Source organism: Aphelocoma coerulescens, chromosome 1 (assembly GCF_041296385.1).
Source record: "Aphelocoma coerulescens isolate FSJ_1873_10779 chromosome 1, UR_Acoe_1.0, whole genome shotgun sequence".
Lineage (NCBI taxonomy): Eukaryota > Metazoa > Chordata > Aves > Passeriformes > Corvidae > Aphelocoma > Aphelocoma coerulescens.
In genome coordinates this window covers 31347023-31370025 of record NC_091013.1, presented here as the reverse complement: position 1 = coordinate 31370025, position 23003 = coordinate 31347023, and the positions used below count along the sequence as shown (strand labels likewise).

The following is a 23003-nucleotide window of genomic DNA, read 5'->3' as shown; positions in this document are numbered from 1 at the left end:
CTGGAAAGATGGAGACATTGGCAAGATATAGAAAAATATATAAATATGTAAATCCATAAAGGGAAGTCAAGTGTGACTCCCTTTCCTAATTGCCTAACATGATTCCCACTAGATGCATAAATTACAGCTCCTATTAACAGCACTATGAATAATAATCAGTTTACTTTCTGGATTGTATCTAAATATACTTTCTATATGATTTCATCTTTTATTCAGCTGTTTAAAAGCAGAACATCTAATTACAGTTCATATTAGTCTACATTATTTTTTTTTTTGCCACAGAGCATGTGTGATGACTGATTTTCTAAAAACAAGACAGAATTTTTTAGCATATGGAAAAATCATGTTATTATTAATACATTCCCACATGACTCTACATTTCAATTCCCTTAATTATTTAGTCATTGCTGATTATGTCTTTTCACAATTCATTATCCCATTTCCTGCAACGTGGGCATTTTATTCATTAAGTGTCAAAACGAAGAGCCTGACCTCCAGGAAGATAATCAGGAAATAAGTGGCAGACATAAAAGGTCTGGGTTTCCCTTAAGTGCTCACTTATTTCGGTAACTGTGCCATGTTTTTAGTAAGCGGTGACAGAAGCGAAGCGTTGTTGGTAATCGCAGAAGGGCGCAGGGCTGCCAGACTGCGGGAGCCGTGTTTCCTTCCCCCCGTGCCGCTGCCGGTCCCCGCCGCGCCGTACGAGAGCGGCTGCTCATTGTGCAGCGCGGAGCAGCGCTGCCGTCCAAATACCTGGCGGCGGAGCGAGGGCTGGCTGGCGCTCCGCTACTCGGATCAGCCGCAATGGGGGGGACTTCGCAAGCTCTCGCCAGCCTCAAGGGGCTCCTGCTTCTCAGGAGACCTTCAGACCGTGCTGAGCTTTGGGAGGAAGCACTGTCCACTCCCTCCTGTTGAATGTGGACCTCTGGTGAAGGTAGGAAAGCCCAAGCCAGTCCAAGAGGCATGACCAAGGGTCACGTTTCCAGCCTAAGGTTAGACCATGGGGCTGGAGAGGGATAGCCTCAGTGTTTCAGACCAGGCCTTGTGTTTCCGGCTTTCACTGGATTGAAAACAGGTCCACACTGCACCCAAGACAGAGAAGCACATGTTTCTGGCCTCCTGCATGAGCCTAACCCCAGCCACTTAAGGGTGTATCAGTGTCTTAAAAACAGAATGCTGATGGAAAAGCACCTGCCTGTGTAAGCACTGCTCCTCAGCTCCCTGACCCATTGCTCAGCCAACCCATTCAAAGCTGAAGGAGCTCAGCAGACAGGTGTGTCCCTGCTAGATTTTCAAAACTGACAATGTAACCTGTGAGGAACAGGTATGTGACATCAGCAGTCATCTTTTCCCACTGCCACAGATTTTTGTCAAACTCTGTCATATCAAAAATAGCATCATAACACAGACAAGTAACAATTATTCAGTACACACACGCACAGTATCAATTACAATAAGAATGTGAAGATGATTTAACTAGCTGCTGATAACTCCTGGTAATTTTGCAAAGTTGTGACTAAATATTTGCGGTATTTATAATATATAATGCATACATATGGGTATCCCCATATGTGTGCATGCATATATATAAAAGGCATATACCATGTTTTATTGATGGGGTTTCTATTACCAAAAATTAATTTGAAAAGCTTAATTTGAAAAGCTTTAATCAACATCACATTAACAGACAGCAGTTTCTTAAATAGCCTCATAGCTAGACAAATACTTTGCCTAATGCCATTTCATTTTCCGCCAGCTGCATGTGATTTGCTTTTGATCTGGCACACGCTTCGTTATACATTATTAACGAGCCAAACAGCATGCCCCTGGAGTTAGCATCCTGCCCCTGCTTATTTTTTAACAAATTTCCTCTTTTATTTCGTCCCACAGTGATTAATAGTTTCAGCTAACGGCGGCACTGTTTATGATCTGAGTCAGTGACTTCAGACCATCTTAATCTCCTGTTAGGCAGGTTTTAATTTGCTTACAAGTTTTTATTTATAGCACAGTATGCTCTCCATTTCATGTAACAACAAAACCAAAACCTGCAAATAGCGCTCCATTTCTTCTTTTAATGTTTCTGATGAACTTTTATGGGAGAGAAAAGCCCAAGCAAGACATGAAACAGAAAATAAAAAGGCAGCATGATAAATACTTATTTTTCAAAACTGTCTTGTTTTTTATCCTGTTATCTAGAGAGAACTTGTTGCTTCCTATGTCTCTCTGCAGCCAGATCGGTTCTGGTGTGGGTTAGTCTGTACCCCATGGTTGTCTGTAACAGTGCTTTTAGATGACTTATTAAAGCAGAGTCCTGTGGGGCTTCCAAAGTCCTTACTTGCAGAATCCTTATTTGTGGCATGGTTGGCAGAGCAGCAGCTTTGATTCTTCTGTTAATATTACAAATATTTCCGGCTAACTTTAAGATCTGTGCTGAAATGGATGACCTCTTTTCTATGTTGTTATAGCAGTTCAAAAGACTCTTTTATTAAGCCAAGTACCGGATCATTATTGGTTTTTATTGTGCTGTAGTTTTGTCTAATATCAGGAGGAAATGATTTGAGGCGAGAGATAAAACACCAAATGGATTTAGTTATCAAAAACTTTATGGTATCTTAGCTTCCTGCAGGAGTAGTCTGAATAGATCTTTTGGGGAGGATTTGTATTTTTTTCTAAGAAAAAATTGTATATCCATTACAATGCTCTCTATCACATGGGCGGTGCCAAGGACTACAGTCTGCTTAAACAAATACTGAGTGAGGCAGAGACAAGGTGCCCACAGAGCCTAGCCAGGATGACACAGAACTGAGGTCACAGGGTTAAGATCTACCATGCCACTTTCCCAGAGCCTCCCACTCCACAGTCACCCTACAGAATTCTGCATTTCTAATGCCTACAGATTTTCTCTTTTGATTCTCTTTTGCACCATAATGAATTGAATACCAGACTTTTCTACATGGGAGAAATAATGGGCAATATCACTTTTGTATAGGGGAGAGCAAAGCAGTGAAGGTCACAGGAATAGTTTAGGAGATTGGTGGTCAATTACACAGGGAGGGAGACAATTCTGCACTGCTCTGGGGAGGGGGGAGATTGAGTTCCTTCTGGTCCTCTGGATGCAGAAGAAATAGGTGCCAGGATCCACTTGCTTCCTTCCACTTTTCACCTCTCCAATATTGTGTTTGCTTTTGTCTTTCTTGCGTGTATTTTTAAGCCAGTAATTTTTCACCCTCACTCATCTGTTCCTATTCCTAAAGTCAAAACTGAGCATCCCATTATGGCTCCTGAACATGTCTCTCTCACTTTGACAGACAGTTTTTCATGTTCTTGATTTGTTCCCAAATCAGAGATGGGAAGGCAGATGATCACTGTGGGCTCTATGTTTATGTCCTCCAACTCCCTTTCAAGCATTGTCATCCAAATGGTTGGTGGTTCAATCATAACCTCATTGTACTACTGCTTGTTTCTGGCTTTTTTCCTTGTTGAAAATTTTCCTATTCACCACTTTTCAACAACAAATTTTAATCCATCTTAGCCTTAGTTTAAAAAAAAAAAAAAATATATATATATATATATATAAATTAATTTTAGCAAAGAGACTGAGATCCCTGTGTAGTCAGCGAGGAGAAAGGCATCTTCAGAGGATAATTTATCCCATCCTCTCTCCTGTGACTATGCAGGGAGATTAAATTCCTAACTTAGATTAGATGCCTATCTTCAGATAACTACAAGGTGACATAAATTCCATCTCAAGCCATCATGTAATATTCACACAGTAAAAGAAAATCTTATTTTATATGCTTTCATTTACTTCAGATTTCGGTAAACCTGGGTAATTCTACATTTCATGCTTAGAACAATGAACATGTTACTAACCCCACTTTCACAAATTTAATAGTAAACTATCAACTTGTGTAGAACCAGAGAGATGCATAATAAATGTTACAAGAACAGCTTTAGGCATTGCATATTAATAGCTGTGGTAGGATTGACTTTCAGAGCCTTAGTTTTATGATCAGCAACAAGATAATTAGTAAAATTAGCCCGCAAATTCATTACCTTCATTCCTTCCACTTGTGCATTTCATTCATTACATATCAAAATGAGGAGCCTTGCCTCCAGACAGATAATCAGAATGTGTGAGACACAAAAGGTCTGAACTTTCTTTAGATATGCTTTGGTAGACGTGACCTTAAGTAGTCTCCATGATACCAAGGAATTTACACAGTCATTATTCCAAAAAAGAAGAAACCCTGTAATTTTACAGAGAAATGCAGTTGTGCATTTTGTAGGCTTTCTCACACCTTAATTCTATTTTGAGATAAATGACATAAACATTGGATAGTTCAGGAACAGATAAATTTCCTTCTGGTTTAGTCTGAATTCAGCTGCAGAGCTGTACTTTGCTTTCCATGCTCCTTGTCCTCCCGCTGCTTAGATCCACAACCCAGCTGAGCTACTCTGGGACTCCCTTCAACCTATACATCTAGGGGATTTGGGGCTGAAACTCAGGTGCAGCAAAGTTGTGTGGACTGATTTATGCGGATCTGGTGCCCTGCTGTACGGGCAGCACCCAGCTAGACATGTGAGATCAGAAGTCCCTCTTGGCTATCACCAGTTTAGATGGGAGTCAGATGGACCAACAGTGCTGTCCTACACCAAACATCTCATTTTGCAGATCTTTATAACGTTTCACATTTTAGATTTGTGGTTCTTACATCCCTCCTGCTCGGAACTAACACGAAGTGTTCAGCTGTCAGTGCTGTGTCTGTTTGCAGGGGGTGCTCACGGTGGCTTGTGTCTTGACACTGAACTCGGGCTGGGTGCCTGCTCCTTCTCAGCTCTCATGGGAGCCAGTGAACAGGAGGAGGCAGCAGCATGAGCATGATTCACAGCAGGAGCTGTGTTCCACACCAGAGAAGCTGCAGTGCTTGGCTGGACTGACCCTGCACCCAACCCCATCTGGACACAGAAACAGCGACAGAGCACTGGAGAGACGAGTGGGGGTGAGCTGGACAGGAATAGCTGGGGTGGATCAGCCACATTTTCCCTTTTACCTCTGTTGGCTTCAACACTTGATTCTCCTTATCTTCATCTCAAAAAATGCACCATTTTCATTTACTTTAACATACTTTGAGTTGCAGGATACTTAAAGTGCTTTTATTTTGGGATGTGAGCTTCATAAAAATGCATCTGCCAAGCCAACAATGCTTTAAAATCCTTGTTTTGTATTTTAAAGACACCTAAGTTCATACTTGTAAGATTTGATTTGAAACATGGCCTTAAATATTTAGTAACAGTGGCATCTTTTGTGGAAAAACTGAGGACACATTGCAGTAGATCATATAATTATGGTTTCACCACAGCTAAGGACTTCTTGCTGGCCCTGAATCCTGAATGGTTCCTATGGTGTACTCTGTGTACTAATTCAATGGCTCTTGTCAAAAATGCAGGCACTTGAACTGCAGAACAAGATGCAATCATGGATCAACCCGTTTCTGCATGTTGAGCTTACTGTACTCACACTAGCTGGCATGGCTTTTGAATTATCTTTTGCCAAGTGAAAGCATGTGAGAAAGGACAGCAAGACGATAGGTCTGTGTCTACCTAAGCTGAGAAATCCCTTCACTTGTGCATCTAAGCTGCGTGGTTTCTGCTGGCAAAGAGGGACAGAGACAGGGGTAAAAAATCAGACTCCTGTTGGTTTATTTTAAATCTGAACTCACAGAAATTACCAAAACAAAAACAAAAACAAAAAACAAACAAAAAAAAAACCAAAAAAAACCCAAAAAACCCCCCAAAAAAACCAAAAAAAAACCCAAAAAAAACCCAAAAAACCCAACCCAAAAAAAACCCCAAAAAGCCAAGAAAAACAAGAAAGAAGAAAAAAAAAATCCATGAAAGCTTAGATGACAAGATATGGAAAAGTACATACACCATAGAAAAAATAACTGATAGGGAACATCTTTAACAGAAGGGAATGTTTGATGATTTGGGGAATCTGCCTATGTATAATTTATGAATTCCTTATGGCTGTTTTTTACTATGTAATGCTTTATACTCCGTATGCTAAGAAGACAAGGAAAAGAAGTTAATGTCTGTGCATGAGAAGGTTGATAGCTAAAGATTATCAGCACCTGAACAGATCTTACCCAAGGAAAATAAAAGGTTAAGGGCTATGTTTTTTTCCCTGCCTCTCCAGAGGGGTCTATATGTGGATAGTGGAAAATCCCAGGCAAGTGAAAAAAGATATCAGATACTAATACTGGGTCTTAAAAAAAATCACAGAGCCTAAGTGACTCCTGTGAGACTCCAAGGGCCCAGAGACAAAGGCAGCTTGTTTAGGAGAAGAGAGCCTGGAGGCAGCTCTCTGAGCAGAGAGACACCAGGGAGGATGAAAGATGCTGCTGCCTGGGAGGGGAGAGAGGGGGAAACCCAAGCTGAGCCTGGAAGACAGGGTGGAGATGTCATCTTCGGATGCAAGGGAGCTGAGGAGTAACAGCAAAAAATGATGGGGAAATTTAGACAAGGAAAACTGCGCAGATCTTTTATTGCTTTGTCTAGAGATACACATTGCTTCACAATCTAACAGGGAAAAGCCCCAACCACCTATTTTTTTGGAAAGCCTCCAGAACCTGCAGTGGTCACAGAGCCTGCGCAAAATGATGCCCACAGCAAATTTGGGTAGCCTGCTTAGGCTAAGGGAAACCTGTATGCTGGTTGTCCCTGTGTAGGTAGGCCCACAGAAAGCAGGGTGAACATTGTCCATGTGCTTGGAAAAAGTCTGAAGTAGCTAAAGTTAAAAACCGAGCTCATGTCTCTGTTCCCAGGAAAAAATGTTCTTCGAGCATCGTCCTTCTTATAGTGCAAGGCTGCAGCAGCTTTGAGCTTCCCCATCTGAGGAACACGAGAGAGAACCAGCTGCTGCTGCAGCAACTATATTTAGCAGTCTATTCTGCTATTGATGCATATATACCTGGTACCTATCGCCTATAATGAGAATTATTCTCACAAACCACAAGGAGAACAAGCCTTTTAGGATTCAGTTCGTATTAACAAAATGTCTGAGGAAAATTACCCTCTTTTTGTCCATGCTAAATTATTCCAGCTTTTCATTAATAGTCATTAAGTTTTTAAAGGTTGGCATTTTTAGCAAAAAACAGTTTTCACTGACAGAAAAAAGCCACCCAGATAAATGAAGAAAATGTTTACTCAATTTAATACGCATGATTTTCTCTTCTGGTGCTCAATTCAACATCAGGATCTGAAGTCAACACAGGTTGGATCAGGGTCTACAATTTTTTTAATTGGGCTCTTTTCATTTACACTGGAATACTCTGAAAATGCGCGGCTATAATGAACCATTACATATGCATACATGCAATATGAGAAAAATTAATAATGTCTTGGATTTGCTCAGTATTTATTCAGCATTCACAAGTAAATAACAAATAACTTGATAATATTAATGGAAAAAAATCCTGTGGAAAACTCACACAGCTGGAGAGAAACTTTTTTACTGCATGAAGCCCACTTTCTCTCCTACCAAGCTATTGTCATTACTCTGAATAACTTTTTTGCCCTCCACGGGTAAAGTGACAGGCTTGCAATTTCTATATAAAATGGCATGGTTTTTAACAGAAGCTTGTACGTAAGCCCTTTTATGTCTGGGTGACTTTAAGTATAGTAAATATTATTGCAAAAACCAGCTATTTTTAATGTAATTAATTCTGTTGGCAAAAATTTGATTTTCAGAAACTGTCAGAAATGTGACAGTTTATCATCATTTTCATTATAATCTGTACAGCACGACTGCTCGGACAACTCACTCAGAGGTCCATCATTTCAGACAACATTAATAATTTGTACATTAAATAACTGCATCATTTTCAAGTACCTCACTTTTGAAGCACACCTGATAGCATGTTACTTCCTAAGTTACGAAATCCTAAATAACTCCAAGAATGACACAATGCACCATACACAGTAAATGGCATTCAGCACTAATCATAAAGGACAGATACTTTGGCATTTTGGTTGGTGAAAACTTGATCGGTATTCAGTCAGTCTCTCTCAAAGTATGCTATTAACAGCACTGCAGACAAGTGGCTGTGTATGTTCTTGTATTTCCTTCAAAACCAAATTTTACCTTCCACATTTTCGAAGAAAATACCCAACCCAGTATGTCCCAAGGGCAGAGAACTACAATGGCAAAAAAACATGCCAAAATATATAGGATTTAAAATGTTGGAGATTTTCAACCACATTTTTTTGCAGTGTGGCTAGTACTGTATTCTCCAAAGGCTTTGAGTTTTTGCACAGGGCAGGAAGAAGCCCAGTGCACTGCACAGAAAATTAGACTGCATCCCTCCTAAGGCACTGAGGGGATCACACCTGAGTGCTGGCCCACAGCTGTGCGTATCATTAAATCACTGACACCAGCACGGTTTTGACTGGGGCCAGCTCTTGCAGAGAAAGTCCCTGCATGCCTGGGGTCTCTCCCAACAGGCAGAATGGGTGAAGCCACTCTGCTGTATGTCTGTAAGAGAGCTTAGCTTTTTGGGCATGAGCCATGCAATGCTGATTGGCCTCGGGCTAAGAGAACACTTATTAGTCCATTTTACTTATTAGTACAGACATTACAATAGAATATTCTTGAAAGTGATTTAATTTCCTTTTAATAGACTCCTCTTTTCTCCCACAATTTCCTTAAAGTCTTTCTGCCAAGTGAAGCTAACTGCTAACTCATGTGTTGCTCCTAAATATGATTAAATAAGATTAACAAAAGAATATTTGTCTCAGCTCCCAAATGAGGAAAGCTGCCTCTCTCAGACATAAACAGAGAGCTCATGCGTCCTGGGTCAGACCAAAATGTGACAGTGGTGGGAGAGTTCCCACTGATCATCTCCAGTTGTGGAAAATCAGGCACCACAGAGGAATTTCCTAGGTATAAGAGAATGTCTACTAAAAATATTAGTGTAGGAGACAGGAAAAGGTGCATGGCCAAAGTACATGTGCAGTGTCAGCCACTGAAACCCACATCTCAAACTAGGTTTTCAGAGACAACGTGAGGTGGGGATGGCACCCTGCAGGCTCACAGGGCAAACCAGGGCTGTGTCTGTAGGTGTCAGGGACTGTGGGGCAACGACTGCCTGGCTCTGCAGCCACAACTGCAGTCTGCAGCCCAGAACACATGGAGTATGGGGAGTCCTCTGCCTCTCCCTCCATTCTCTATAGCCGTCCCTGGAAACATGGCAAAGAAAATGGGAATGCTACTTTGGATGGAAAACAGACAATATAACAGAATCTAGATGCATTCTCTGGTCAGTTTGGTTTCTTAATGCCTGTTTCATCAAGGAGGAAACCATTGTCACTGTAGGGTTTACTGAAGGGCTCTGTCATGTCAAGTCACACCTCCTTGTGGTTTCAATTTGTTTTGTGCCAGTTTTACCAAGGGGGTAGACAGTAGGTTTTTCTCTAAAGACGGCAGCTGAAGGCTCAAGCCCCAGGCTCCCAGCAGTGGAGATACCTGCTATTGCCCAAATTTTATTCTTCTTTTGTTAGGACTGATAATACTGATCCTTTCTGGTATTATTTTGGTATTCATTTTGTTGGCCTCAGAGGAGCTGTGGCAGGGCTATAAAAAATGAGGATCTACCTGGCCCTTTGCCCTTACTAACAAGGAATCATTTCTCTGTATTGGAACAAGATGGTGATTGTTCTTTTTTTCCAGCTTTGTGAAACACTCTAAACAGAGGGGAAAATTAGTAAGTATTTTACTGTATTATTTCTGTGTAGCAGAGAGGCTGGATAATTCATTCTGGATTCTCTCTTGCTTTTTCAAATAACAGGGTATATACACTCGCTACAAAACAGCAATTTTTAAAATTAATTCCACCAAATTAGCACTGTAGTGTTTCATTTTTATACTGACCTGACTTTCCCTAACACAAAGCTTTTGCACACCAGCTACTTGAGTTCTAAAAAGAATATGGGTCTCTTTTGTCTGCAACACCCTATTCAATTCAAAAGAGACCAGATTTTGCTGTATTTGAAAATGCCAGTGTCCCAGCACACAGGTGTCTAATGGCACAGAGTGTGCCTCCACATCCTGCACTGGCACCTGGAAGATTGAAAAACAGATAACCTTTGAGTGGTGTTAGTTCTTAGTCCTACATATGAGTTTCTAGCTTGATATCCTATTTCCACTAAAACATTTTTGCCTTTTTAAGGTGGTATTTATTAACTGACATCAAGATTTACTATGTTCAAGTTTTAAATATACAGCATACTTCAAACATCAGATTCCTTTGAGACAGTATTTTCAACATAAACTGTGGAAGCAGCAAAAATCCAAGAGTGACAATTCAGGGGGACAGCTGATGTACAACTAATTTATGGTTGTTTATCATTACCACTGTTAGTGTAGCATTTTAGTGCCATTTTACATGGTGTTCTGTACCTCAGACTGTATCTGTTAAGGACCAGGGAAGCAATATTTACATGTCTAGGTTTAACATGTTGGCTGTGAAGGTTTATTGACAGCTTAAAACCACAATGTGGGCGATAAAAAGGATGTGCCATGCATGGTGCCCAAACCAGGAGCAGGTTCTGTTCAGATGAGCTAACAATAAGTAATAGGTGACCTGGAGAGGGACTCTGATGATCTGAGAAAGCACAAAAAGGGACAAAACGTGTCAGAAGCAAGCAATCTTCCTCAAGCCTTTTGGATGGAGAAAGAGGTAATGGAGAGAGCCTGCCCGCAGCAGATACACAGAGATAGTCCAAGGCACCACATACAGGGGGGATGTCCTGAAAGTTGTCATGAGGAGTCAAGGGGATGGTGGTGTACATAGGCATGGCTCCCTGTAATCACTGCAGCTTATGTGGACAAAGGCAAAATATCTTTAGCACAAGGTACCGTATGGGCTGCTAATTCTCACTGAGAAGCTGGAGAAGCTCCAGGCAGAGCTTGCTGAAGCTCTACAGTGTTGCTATCCACACCACTAGCAGTACCCAGGCTGACTGGAGGAAAGCTGACAAGGGTACAGTGACTGCTCAGAAAAGGCACTGTACAAATGATCTGGGTGTGCGTGTGGTAAGAAGGGCAATGTTTATAGATGAGTACTGCGGGTTGGATTAAATGGCTCAAAATGTGTCTTAATGTTTCTGGGATTTAGTGACTTGAGTGAAATGGTAGATTTCCCAAACATTCTTGGGTATGTATGATTTTTCATTTATTTGAGTAAGAGAGACAAAAAGAATACTACTGAAGAAATGCAATGAACAGTATACCTCAGCCAAAACAATGCTTTAATTGCTCTGAAATTTAGGATACTAAAAGCAAAGCCATGCTGTGGAAGTTCTTCTGAAAGATTTCAATGAAAAAAGTGATATTTTATGCATCTGATACATTATTTAACATGATTCTGACACTTTGGAGTACTTCTGTATTCAATGAGACTGGTCAAGTGTCTGCAAACTGGGACTGCTTATAAGTCTCCATACCTTCTCTCTCCTTCATCATCTCTTTTTTGCCTGAAGTTGGTGTGCTCCTCTGGAAACTTTTCCAGGAGTTTCCCACCAGATTCAGTCACAATTGCTAACCTGAATTTCTCCATGAAGGTGCTGGTCTGAGGCTGGCCTTCTCACCTCCCTCTTAAGGTTGCCCAGCAATTTCTTCCCAGCAGTGAGACTCCAAAGAAACGCTCTGCTAGTGCAGAGGCGGCTGTGCATGAGCGCTGTGCAGCAAAGTGGGTCTCATTCCACCTGTAGGGTTTTCCCTCTGCTTTGGAAAGCAACAGGAGTGTTTAGAAATAAACTGCTGATTACCATACTTGTGTTCTCTAATTCTTCACATGTCTGACTCCACCAGGAGCTTAACTGCAGCCAGTGGGATCTTACAGTCATTAACATTTACAAGGCAGCGGTTCACAGTTGTTGAACTAACAACCTACTTCTAAGAAACTGATTTTTCTCCCCTCTAAGTATTGACACGTGCTCTGCTGACTGTGATGCTTATTCACAGTGACAGTGTGTTTGGTAGAATTTCATGTTTGCACAGGATTTGTCTTGTGCAGACAGTTTCTAATTTACCTCTGCTCTTGTTTTAATTCAATCAGCTGATGGAGTGCAGCTGATCTCATGGCACATATGGCTGTTCAGGTTTGAAAAAAGGCCCTGAATATTTGATGGGTTGATCCTTAATGCTTTCTGCTAAAGAATTAGCAAGACTGCTAATGAGCCAAGGGATCCCAAGTGGGAAAGGGAAAAAATACAGAATTAGATTCTGGGTTTTGGGTTTTTTTAATGTTGCTCAGGTAAGAAGTGCAGTGCTTTACACACTCTGATTAGATTCACAGAGTAGAGAGAGTCAAGCAAATCACTTATCAAAGCCATCACACTTAAAATGTCATTTTCATAAGTGGATGTCCTGTGGCCATGAGGAGTCACAACCTGTTTCAAGGGCATCTGTGGGTGCTTATCCCTGGACAGGAGGTTCATGGCACCAAGGAGAGTAGTCCTTCACTGGGGCGGATCTTCCCAGCTGGAGTCCGTGTCCTTTCACTGCCTCCCAACGGCTTTTTCTGTCTTCCCTGAAAGAACTTATCTGTCCTCCACTGCAGACCCCAGCCTGTCTCCCCACTGCTCCATGCCATTTCAAAGGAAGTGGCTTTTCTGTGTTTACTGCCTGTGCTCGGTTTTTCTCCAGCCCTTTCTTTGCATTCCTGTTGCTCCACCAGCTTCCCGCTGTCTTTGTATTCTGCAGCCAAACACTGTTTGCAGGCCAAACACTCAAACTATGCTGTCTCTACCCAGTTCAATGACACCGCTCATGTCAACACAAAAAAATCCAGGGAATTCACAAGGAACCTCTTCAATAATCAAAAGCTCAGCTTGCCTGTGGGTTTCCTTCCAACAAAGCTACCACAGCTCTAGGAAATTACAGCTAAGACTGTAAGAATAGCCAGATCAATCTCCACTTACCTTAAAAATCAAGAACTGCCTGCACTCAACATGCTCCCTTACTTCTTAAATCCATAGCAAATATTCTCAGAGTGCATCCTGTATTGGTTGCAACATTTAACTAACAGTGGAAAGGCAGGACTCTTGTTCCTCCCATTCTTTGAAAGTACTACAGTAAAATAAATGTTTGCTTTAAACGCCACCAGTCATAACAAGATACACAGTTCCACACACTAATGAAGTCAAATAGAAATCAGCCAAAATTACTATCACGGAATCATAGAATCATCATAGAATGGTTTGGGTCAGAAGGAGCCTTCCAGATGTTCTAGTTCCAAACCTTCTGCCAAGGGCAGGGACACCTTCCACTAGACCAGCTAGCTCAGGGCCCCATCCAACCTGGCCTTAAACACCTCAAGGGATAGGGCATCCACAGCTTCTGGGCAACCTGTTCCAGTGCCTCACCACTCCTACAGTGAAGAATTTCTTCCTAATATCTGATCTAAACCTACTCTCTTTTAGTTTGAATCCATCTCCCCTTGTCCTGTCACTACATGCTCTCGTGAAAAGTCTTTCTCCCTCTTTCTTGTAGGCTTCCTTCAGGTACTGGAAGGCTATAATTGGGTCAGCCCTAAGCCTTCTCTTTTCCAGGCTGAACAATCCCAGTTGTCTCAGCCTTTACTCACAGGAGAGGTTCTCCATCCCTCTAACCAAATTGGTGGTCTCCTCTGGACTTACTCCAACAGGTTGGTATCCTACCTGTGCTGGGGACCCCAGAACTGAAGCAATCTTGCTTAGCAAGCTTGTGTTTTAGCAAGGAAGTGAATAGGTTGGCTTTGGCAATGTCTCAGGAACTCACATAGCAACTGCTCCATGCACAGTGGAACAAAGGGTGTTTGTGTAGTCTTAACTTTTATTTTCCACTTCAAAGTTTTCTATCATGTCCTCCAAGAACAATGCGAAGCGTACAAGGAATTGCCTTTTAAATCTACTAGCAAGTAATGAGGCTTTTCTCTCATGTTTTGACATTACATCTGTAACTTGGTCTTACTGGAGTTATTTACATCGAAGGCTCTCTTAGAAATTTCTCTATCCTCAAAGTGTGTGCCTGCAGCTGGACAGAGAAGTCAGTGTACTTTAAAGAAGTTGCTATAAATTAGTGCATGGGGTTAGATGAGGTTCAGGATTCCTGCAGTGATTATAAACTCTACAGGAGACCTTACAACAGCTCCAATCTCGACAGGGTTACTGTCTTGTTAATCAACCTCCTTCAGGACTGGAAGAGGTTCTGTCTCTCAGTACGGGGGGGCGTTCTCTGGAAGCTGCAGTTTTGTGCAGAAGGATCTGTCAGTTTACAAAGTCTATAGAGCTTTGATACATTTGGTAAAACAACATCAAAAAAGGCTAGACTTAAGCTGTGGCAACCTGTATTACAGCAGACAGCAAAAAACCTATAAATTCCTGTCACAGTTAGTGCAAAATCAGATTTGGTGATTTTAAAGCCATGCCTAAATTGATTTTGCAGCCCAGGTGCAGATGTTAGCTCTGGCCATGGCCACATTCTGGAACCAGAGGGTGACAAGATCTGTGCACAAACCTGTCTCTTCTCACCTGCTGGGTGAAGGGAACACAGGGAAGCAGATGGAGCAGACCTGGGGCACATTTACTACTGCCCTCGGTCTTGACTGAGGAAACACGGACATGCCATGGAAGTACCTGTTTCATGGAAAAGCCACAGCCTGACTCGTGTAGGGAACACAACACCTAGAAAGAGGACGTTTTCTGCTTTGTGTTGTGCAAGAGACAGCTAAAATAGGGTGAAATGTTCCTTAAAAGGATGAATTCTAAGCATCTTCCTCCTTCTGCTGATGCTCCATACAGGAGGAGTGGCCCTTCCCATAACAAACACATTCCAGCATGCCCGCCATCTTTTCTGAGGGGAACACAAGTATTGTAGCTGCTGTGGCTTTTCATTGTGTGCCTTTGGGCACCTGTATAGAAACTTCCTATATTCTGTCTGAAAAGAAGCAAAACTTTGGCTTTGGCTTTATTATGTGAATAGCACCTCCAACAAAAAGATGGAAATGGCATTCCTTATAAACAGTCTGTTTCAGAAAAGTAGAAAATCTGTGTTACAACTTCATGGATTTGCTCAGGACAAAAAGAGGGCAGGAAGAGGGATGGAAATATCTAGATGCCAGTAAATTACAAAGTAAGCAGCAAAGGCCCATTATTACTGTTGCTGTTTTCAGTAATTATCAGTGACAACAACCACCGCAGAGCTGGATTTGTATTACGAGAGTACCTAAGCACTGCTTTTGTAATACACAGCAGTTCCTTGACATAGAAAATCCACTTTTCAGTACAAAAGAGAGCAGAAGGATATATTTGACCTGACAGAGTATTACAAGAAACAACTGGGACAAAAATGTTCAAGCATGAGAAACAGTGGTAGAACCCTGACCTCACTGGTTTTCCACCATCCTTGGGAAAAAAGGAGCCCCTTTAGAGAGGACTGGGAGGTAGCTATTGAGCTGATTGGGAAAGTTTTCAAGGCTCTTCCCAGATCTGAGGGGAAGCATGGAAGAAATTAATTTGTGTTAAACTTAGCAACATTTTGACATCACCGGGTAAGCTAAAGTGGGATTTAATATGTTAGCATGGACTGGAGGCCTTAAAATCAGAGACAAATAGCTGTACTTGATGTGATAGAGAAGGAGATGACAGTCGTGATATGCAAAGATAAATGTCTCCGGGCAAGATGTCAAGCTAGGAAAATGATCTGCGCAGAAGCATGAGTGGAGGTTGGTAACATTGCATTTGTCAAAAACTAGGAAAGGATGCAGCAGCAATCAAAGTGTGAAATGAGAATTTTGGACCGAAGACTTACACCCTTGAGAATAAAGAGCTTCAGTCAGAAATACGATAGAGTAACAGCGTGGAAGATTTACATGTAGTCTTAGACACAGAGACACAAGGGCAGTTCAGAATAGAAAGTGATGCCCAGCTTTGCACATATGGAAGATGGGCAGACTGGTAAGGTTACCCATCATGAAGCTTGACAAAAGTATTTCTTTAGGAACATTGCAAAGGAAGAAAAAGAAAGAGCAGCAGCTGTGTGCATTGTTTTGGAGATGCACCTTACTATCTCTAGTCGTACAGTGCATTTTTCTTCTCAGATAGAGTCTCTTACATACCTATCTTCCTCTGTGAGGAAGGAATTGTGCCTCTTCTACATTTTTGCTTAATTGCTTGAGCCCAACTACAGAACCTAAAGGAGGAAGACCAGCTTCTCTGACTGTTCATTTTAAAAGCCTTGCATAAAAAGGGGAGTCTGAGCCTCACATCACATCATGAATTCATGATATCTGCTACTAATTTGTAAGAAACAGCAGGAACTGTGGCTAAGGCTTGTTGAATATGCACCTAAGTCCTAACAAAGCCTACTTTGTAAATGTTAGCTAAGTAAAATCTCTGCCAGTGAAGTCATAAGCAATACATCATCATCACCCTTTGATAAACTCTTTGTCCAGTTTAAGAATTAAAAGCTGCATTTAACATATTGAGGGAGAATGGAGAAATGCCTTTAGAAACAACAGACTTAATGCACTGCTGATCTCCAAACCAAATATTTATAGCCCTGTGGTTTATAAATCACCAGAAATATTTGGGTGGTGGGATATCAAAGAGGTAGAAGCACATACAGTAATAGGGAGGTTTTATCATTCCATCTACCTTGCTTTGTGTTTAAATCACTATTACATCAGATTTTTAAGCATTGTGAATTACTGAATTATCATTTTTGAAAAAGAACCAAAATAACCACAAGTTATAATATTACGGAAAACTTTCACCGTTTATAAATTTTTTTGCCACAGAAAATAATCAATATCCAAGTTGATTCAAGCCAAGATCTGTCTGGATGTGTATTAATTTGCTCCATGAAAATAAACTAGAAATTACTACGATAAAATAAATAATAATGAAATATGGAAATAACTACAGATTTTGCACACTGTCATTATATAATGGACATAATGAAAATAATGACATTACATAATTAAATCCAGGTGGAAAATGACCTTCGTAGACCTCCCTTCAAAATTAAGATTTTTGACAGTCATGATTAATGGAAACATGCACTTTGCATGGTTTGTAAACCTGAAACATCATTGTACATTTCAGTTTATAATTTATCCCATTATCTGCTTCTCCATGCATGAAGGTCAGCTAGCTGTACTGGCATAAAGTAGCAGTGAAATCCACAGGCTTTGAAAGGTTGTTCTCACAGATTTTTCAATTATTTTTCATGAGGAAATAATTTTGCCTACTTTTTCCTTAGAAAGATGACAATCTAAAAGAGGAAAATTTTAAGAGCAGTAATTGCAATATTCTCATTATTCTCATATGTCTCATATATATCTTTTCAGAGCAAACAAAATGGGACTGGAAAAATGATTTTTCAGGATTCCTACCCGCAATATTTCTTCAATGCAGCTGTTATCTCCTGTTCCACTGTCCTGTAAACAAAATGAGAAGACAGTTTGTTTATGTTTTAAAAAGAAATAACAAATAGGTCTGAGGACATGGTTGTCACATGTAATATATTCCGAACTCTATTACAGTTTCAAAATGAGGCCAAGTCTTTCCAGCATCTGAAAAGTTGCACTGCTTAAAATTCTCAAATTATTCCCCATCATCACCACAGGAAGATGCAATATTTACAGTGTTTACATATGACTGCAACATATTTGTATAAATTCATAAGACTTTGTTCACACCACTTTTGGGTGTGGTTTTGCAGTTTTGGCTCTACTGCGTATGAGTAAGCAGAAGCACAGCAGCTATTGCATGTACATGGACCAGTGTGCATTTATTTATATTAAATAAATAACATCTCTCCACATCCTTTGTGCAGCAAAGCTCTGCAGTGACACTGTCTGTGCAAAGCCTGATGTTGTATAGGGTAGAGGCCCCTGTGCTGCTGAGGGGAGAGCTGCAGAGATTGCAATACAGGCAGCAACACTGAGCATGGGCAGAGCAGTCCTAAGAAGCTGTATTTCCTGAAATGCTGACTCTAAGCCCACGCAATACACTGTGGGACTGAGGATGCAGAAGAATTAGACTCTCCCAAGCAGTATGACACACTCCAGAGCCACTCTGGAGAGGGGAAGTCAGAGATTTGGCAGGGCAGTTATTGCCCCACTGGAACCATCCAGACGGTGCCTCACCTCCATGCTCAGCCTGGGTGTTCATCAGCACCCAAACCTCTGCCAGCAAGGATGAAGCAGAGTGAGACACATACCCCCACTCCCTCCAGCCTGCCCTCTGCCCACAGTTTGCTCGTGCTGCCCAGCACAACTGGGAAGACAGGGTGGATGGAGTACCTTGGATGGAGGTACTGATGCTGAGGGCGTGCCCATCTCCTACAACTCTCCACAAGATAACAGGTGGCTGCTGCATCCAGCAAGCTGTCTGGGGATTTCCTTCACCACACCATACTCCCTGACAATCCCCCAAAGAAAGGTGTTTTTCTTTTTGCAGGACAGAACTAACTCAGGAAGCAGGGGACTGGGGCTTGAGGTCTTCCCATGTGGGAAAGGGCGATAGAAAAAATCCATCTGGTAATTACTGTACCCAAAGAACTAGCAGAGAGGTGAGCTTGGTCTTCTCTCATTTTCAAAAACCACCTGCATGTTCTGAATTTTCAGGTGTGCACCCAGAGATACATCAAAGCAATTTGTTTTTCCAAACTGCTGAGCTCTTCTCATCTGGAAATCAGACTTCTCTACCACATCTGTATTTGTACACCCAGAAAACCAGGAGGCATGTTCAAAAATGGATTCCTCTATGCCTACTAAAGCCAAATGATTGCACTGACCAATTTGTGTGAGTCCTGGACACTCTTACCACCACTTCCCAGTGTGAGCTGAGGGACTCAGGAGGTCTGGGTCTTCAGCTGCTTAAAGCCCACTAGCTGTAACCAAGGTCAGGAGAACAACAGCCATGCATATGCAAAAGAACTATTTGTGTTTTCTAATTTTTTGTGGCTATTATTTCATGCCAATTCATAGAAAGTCATAAGTGCTTTATTGTCTGAGCTCCTGCTAAATCTTTGCTAAATTTGGCCCTTGATTGTTAAACAAATGAATCACATTAACTCTTCTTGGTGAAACACAGTCCATCAGCTTTATAGTTCACTACAGTTCACTACTACAGTAGTTCATTGCTACGCTGATTTCAAAGGCAAAGGTACTAAAAATGTGGTGAAGTCAGACTTTGGAGAATTACTCATATCTGATATATGGATGCTGAAGAGAAGCTGCAGCCCTGAGCAGATAGTCTTGTTCTGACCTCAGTCCTGCCCCTGAGGAGCTGCACAGTACCACGTGTGACATTCCTGTCACAGGAGCAGGAGGACAAGTGTTCATGTTGCCAGTGAACCTAGCAAGACAGAGAGAAACAACAATCTCTGGATATTTAATAATTTAAAAATTCATATTAGATAATGCTATTTCTCTTTTCTCTGTGGGTTTCCATCTACTTTTTCCCTTTCCTTCTCCAAGCCCCAGTCTATTCACTTGTTATCCTACTAACAACAGTGGAGAGTTTAAAGCCCTCATCACGAGTCCCTTGTTTACAGAGCAACAAATTTACTGCCACCCTTAAGTTCTCTGTTCTAGTCTACTGCCATCTTACAGAAGAAGGGATAAGATGACCATATGATCTTATGCTCTATCGAATACACTGAACGTAGGATAAAATGATGATCTCTCTTTCTCTGTAAGGATAAAAATACTAAACGCAAATTTGGCAACAGGCTATTTCAGACTAGGATTGGGAACAAGTGTCTGCTACAAAATTAAACAACTCTCCTGGAAGTGTAGTGAAATAAGTCTGCAAATACTCGTCAGCAAGAAATTTTGCTTTCTATTACCCCAGAAACAAAACCTTAGCTTTTCTTTAGCCCATCATCTCTCTGGGCTGGAAGAAACTTTTCACATCTCTCTCTCAATATCATCACACAGCCTTTCAAAGGGTGAAAAATAAGTTAGAAACACAAAACCAAAGACAATCTATGCAAAAGTGATATAATATTTGGGGAAAACCCCCTCTCTTTCTATATTTTCCTCTTTGTTTTTCATCTTCTGAGTGTCAGATATAAATTTCTTAATTTATTTTTGCTTTGAATACTTGCAAAGATCTTAACATTACTGTTGATATCAAACTTTCTAGAACATCCACTACATCTCTACTGACATTACAGAAGAAGATGCGCTGCCATGGAATCTGGCAATCCGAATTTAACTTCATGGCCGTAGTTTAATTTAAAAAATATATAAATAAGCAAAAGCTGGTAAATGTTTCTTGAAATCTGAATTAACAGACGGGACTGCAATAGCCGCAGGGAACAAGCAGCACAGAGCCCTTGACACGCTATTTGCTTCGGTGGACTTCCCCATCCCAGCACCATTGCGTTGGTGCGGGCTGTGTGACGCAGCCCCTGCGTAAGGCTGATGTCGGCAGTGCTGGCAGGCTCTGCAAAGCAGCCCCTCCACCCTCTCACCAGCCACAGGACACTTGTGCAATGAACGTTTTAATTGGTTTTTATAAAAGAAATTTAAACCAAATAAAGGTTTTGAGGCTGCTGTTGCAAACTAAGCTGAGGAGCTGCTCCCCTGTGTTTGTTCTGACACTGATGAACCCGTGTCGTTTGTCTCCCTTTCTGTTTTGCGATCTGTCATAACAAACTTGCCTCACTGAACCTCCAGTGGACCATCAGCGAAATACTGGCAAGTCCTGGGGAGCTGTCAGGGGAAGTGGCTCAGCCTCTTCCCCCTGCGATGCTGTGCCCATTACCTTCGTCACTCACTCAGCACAGCCTGCACACGCCAAACATCTGCAGACGCGGGCGGCTGCCGTGCAGTCTGGCAGGAGGATGCGAGGAGCTGCCGCCGAGGATAACGGCAGTGGCTGCTGAAGAAATAGCCGGGAGCGTCGTGCTGCTGATAACACGAGCAGCTAATTACCATGCAAAGCACAGAGAACTGTAAGAAACAAGGCTGACTAAAGGCTACATTGAATTCTTGGGAAACGGGATGTCATTTCAAAAAAAGCTACCTCTGTGCATATTTTATTTCAGAGCGTTACTTTTTTTTTTTTCTTCCCTTACCAAGAGCTTTCACATGGAGATATATAAAGAAACCTCTCTGAAAGGAATTGCCTATCTTGTGATACTTTTCCCTCCTTTCAAATCTTTATGTTGAGGAAAGAAAGAAAAATCTTCTACAAGTATCTATTTCCATTTTAGCCCAAGAGGTTTTTATGATGCAAACTTTTGGTGCTGTCATTGTTTGGACTGTGCTAGGTGTTTGTAAAAAGTCTTCAGAAGTTGTTGGATTTTTGCCTCCAGTATCAATTAAGCATAAGTATGATCTTCAGAAACCTGAGGTACATACTCATCCTCTTCCCCTCAATGGGAGCCAGGCTGGTTGTGTCACCTCCAACCAGAGGCATGACAGCGGCCACCCTATGTCCTCCCCACACTGCACAGGCATGGCACAGCACTGCTCACTGTGGGGCTGCAGGATTTCCCCTGGGGCCTAAAGGGACGCTTCAGGCACTGAATGTTGGCAGGCAATAAACTAAATCCATGATGAATCAAAATAGGAAAAAAGGGGGGGAAAAAATCTCACACTGATGGACTTTGATCTGAAAGAATATTAGAAATGTTTCTTTGCCAGGCAACACACACACACACACACGTGCGTATACACAACATTTTCTATGCAATCCATTTGCTAGAAAGGAATATCCAATATGAAGAAATAAACTCCTTATCTTTTTACTTATATCCATAAGTGTGGCTTCTGCCTGTTGGGTTCAGGAGAACCATTACTCTCAACAAAGTTTCCCTTTGATCATTTCTCTAAAGAGATCTTAACACATTCAAGTTGTGGTATTTGCTGGAATTTAACAGGGTTTCATGCCTGAGATCAGAGATGTGATTTCTAGGGGTTCTGTAGAAATACAGCTAGGCTGTTGAAAGGAATTTTTGGGAGGTGTTATTTGCAGATGCCCAGGAAGGGCTTTTAGACATTCAGGGCTTAACTTGTTACTCACTTCCTTACATGAGCTACATCCTCCAAAATGCTCTTTATGGAGTGGTTATGCTGAACCCACACTGCTATGGAGAGAAAAGGAAGGACTTTGAACCTCAGGAAAGGTGGGCTGGTTAAAAGATTAGACCTCAGCCTAGTTAAAAATTTACCTTTTTGCCCCTCAGGAAATACCCACTTCTTGTAATGTTTTCATTCTGAATGGGGACCTGGGGGCAGGCTAGCTACTTGTTGATTTTATCCCTTTGGCTATGCTCCCTTTCAAAATGCAACTGTGTCACATCACTACTTTAAAAATTAAACTTTAGGAAGCATTCTTCAATTCAGTTGAAAAATCAAAATTTGATTAGGTCAAAATACTTCAAAGACAAATTTTAAGAAATATAATCTGTAGTCATAGAATCAGATATGGCCTAAATCAGTAAGTCATTAGACCAAAATATCAAATGTTTCTCTCCAAATTTGAGAATTTTTACTTTAAGGAAACATTTTCTTCAAGCAAGAATGAAAATGGGTTTGATCAAAATCAGCATGGATGCAGACATTTTCAGTTGTCATAACCTGGAACATCCCATAGAAAAAGGGTTAAGTAGGAAAAACCAGAACAGAATTAAAAATTGTATTTATCTTTTCTTCTTCTCCCTCTTTGAGAACAATGGCATTTCAATCTTGATGGGTGATGTGAGACCTACCAGCAGTGTTTCCACTTACCTTTAGAGGGATAGACTTCAGGGAGCCATGGCACACTGTGGTGACCCTCATTTCACCGGATGGCTTTAGTAATGCCTGTGCCTTCCGTGAAGAAGACTCCTAATCTCGCTCTGAGGATGCAGGCAAGCAGGGCTGAGCTGCGTAGGGTTACACCAAGGAAAGAGACATAAAGAGAGGGCTCAGGAAGCTTGATTTTCTCTTCCTGATATT

At 41.4% G+C, this 23003-nt stretch overlaps 1 protein-coding gene across 1 annotated transcript in view; it reads right to left on the bottom strand.

Moving 5' to 3' along the window:
- The window catches only part of AFF3 (ALF transcription elongation factor 3), a 312555-nt gene that overhangs the window by 148173 nt on the left and 141379 nt on the right, over window positions 1-23003 (bottom strand). Inside the window, exon 5 of the mRNA XM_069005855.1 lies at window positions 17439-17483. Coding sequence (XP_068861956.1) covers window positions 17439-17483 — 45 coding nt within the window. The remainder of the gene's footprint in view (window positions 1-17438; window positions 17484-23003) is intronic.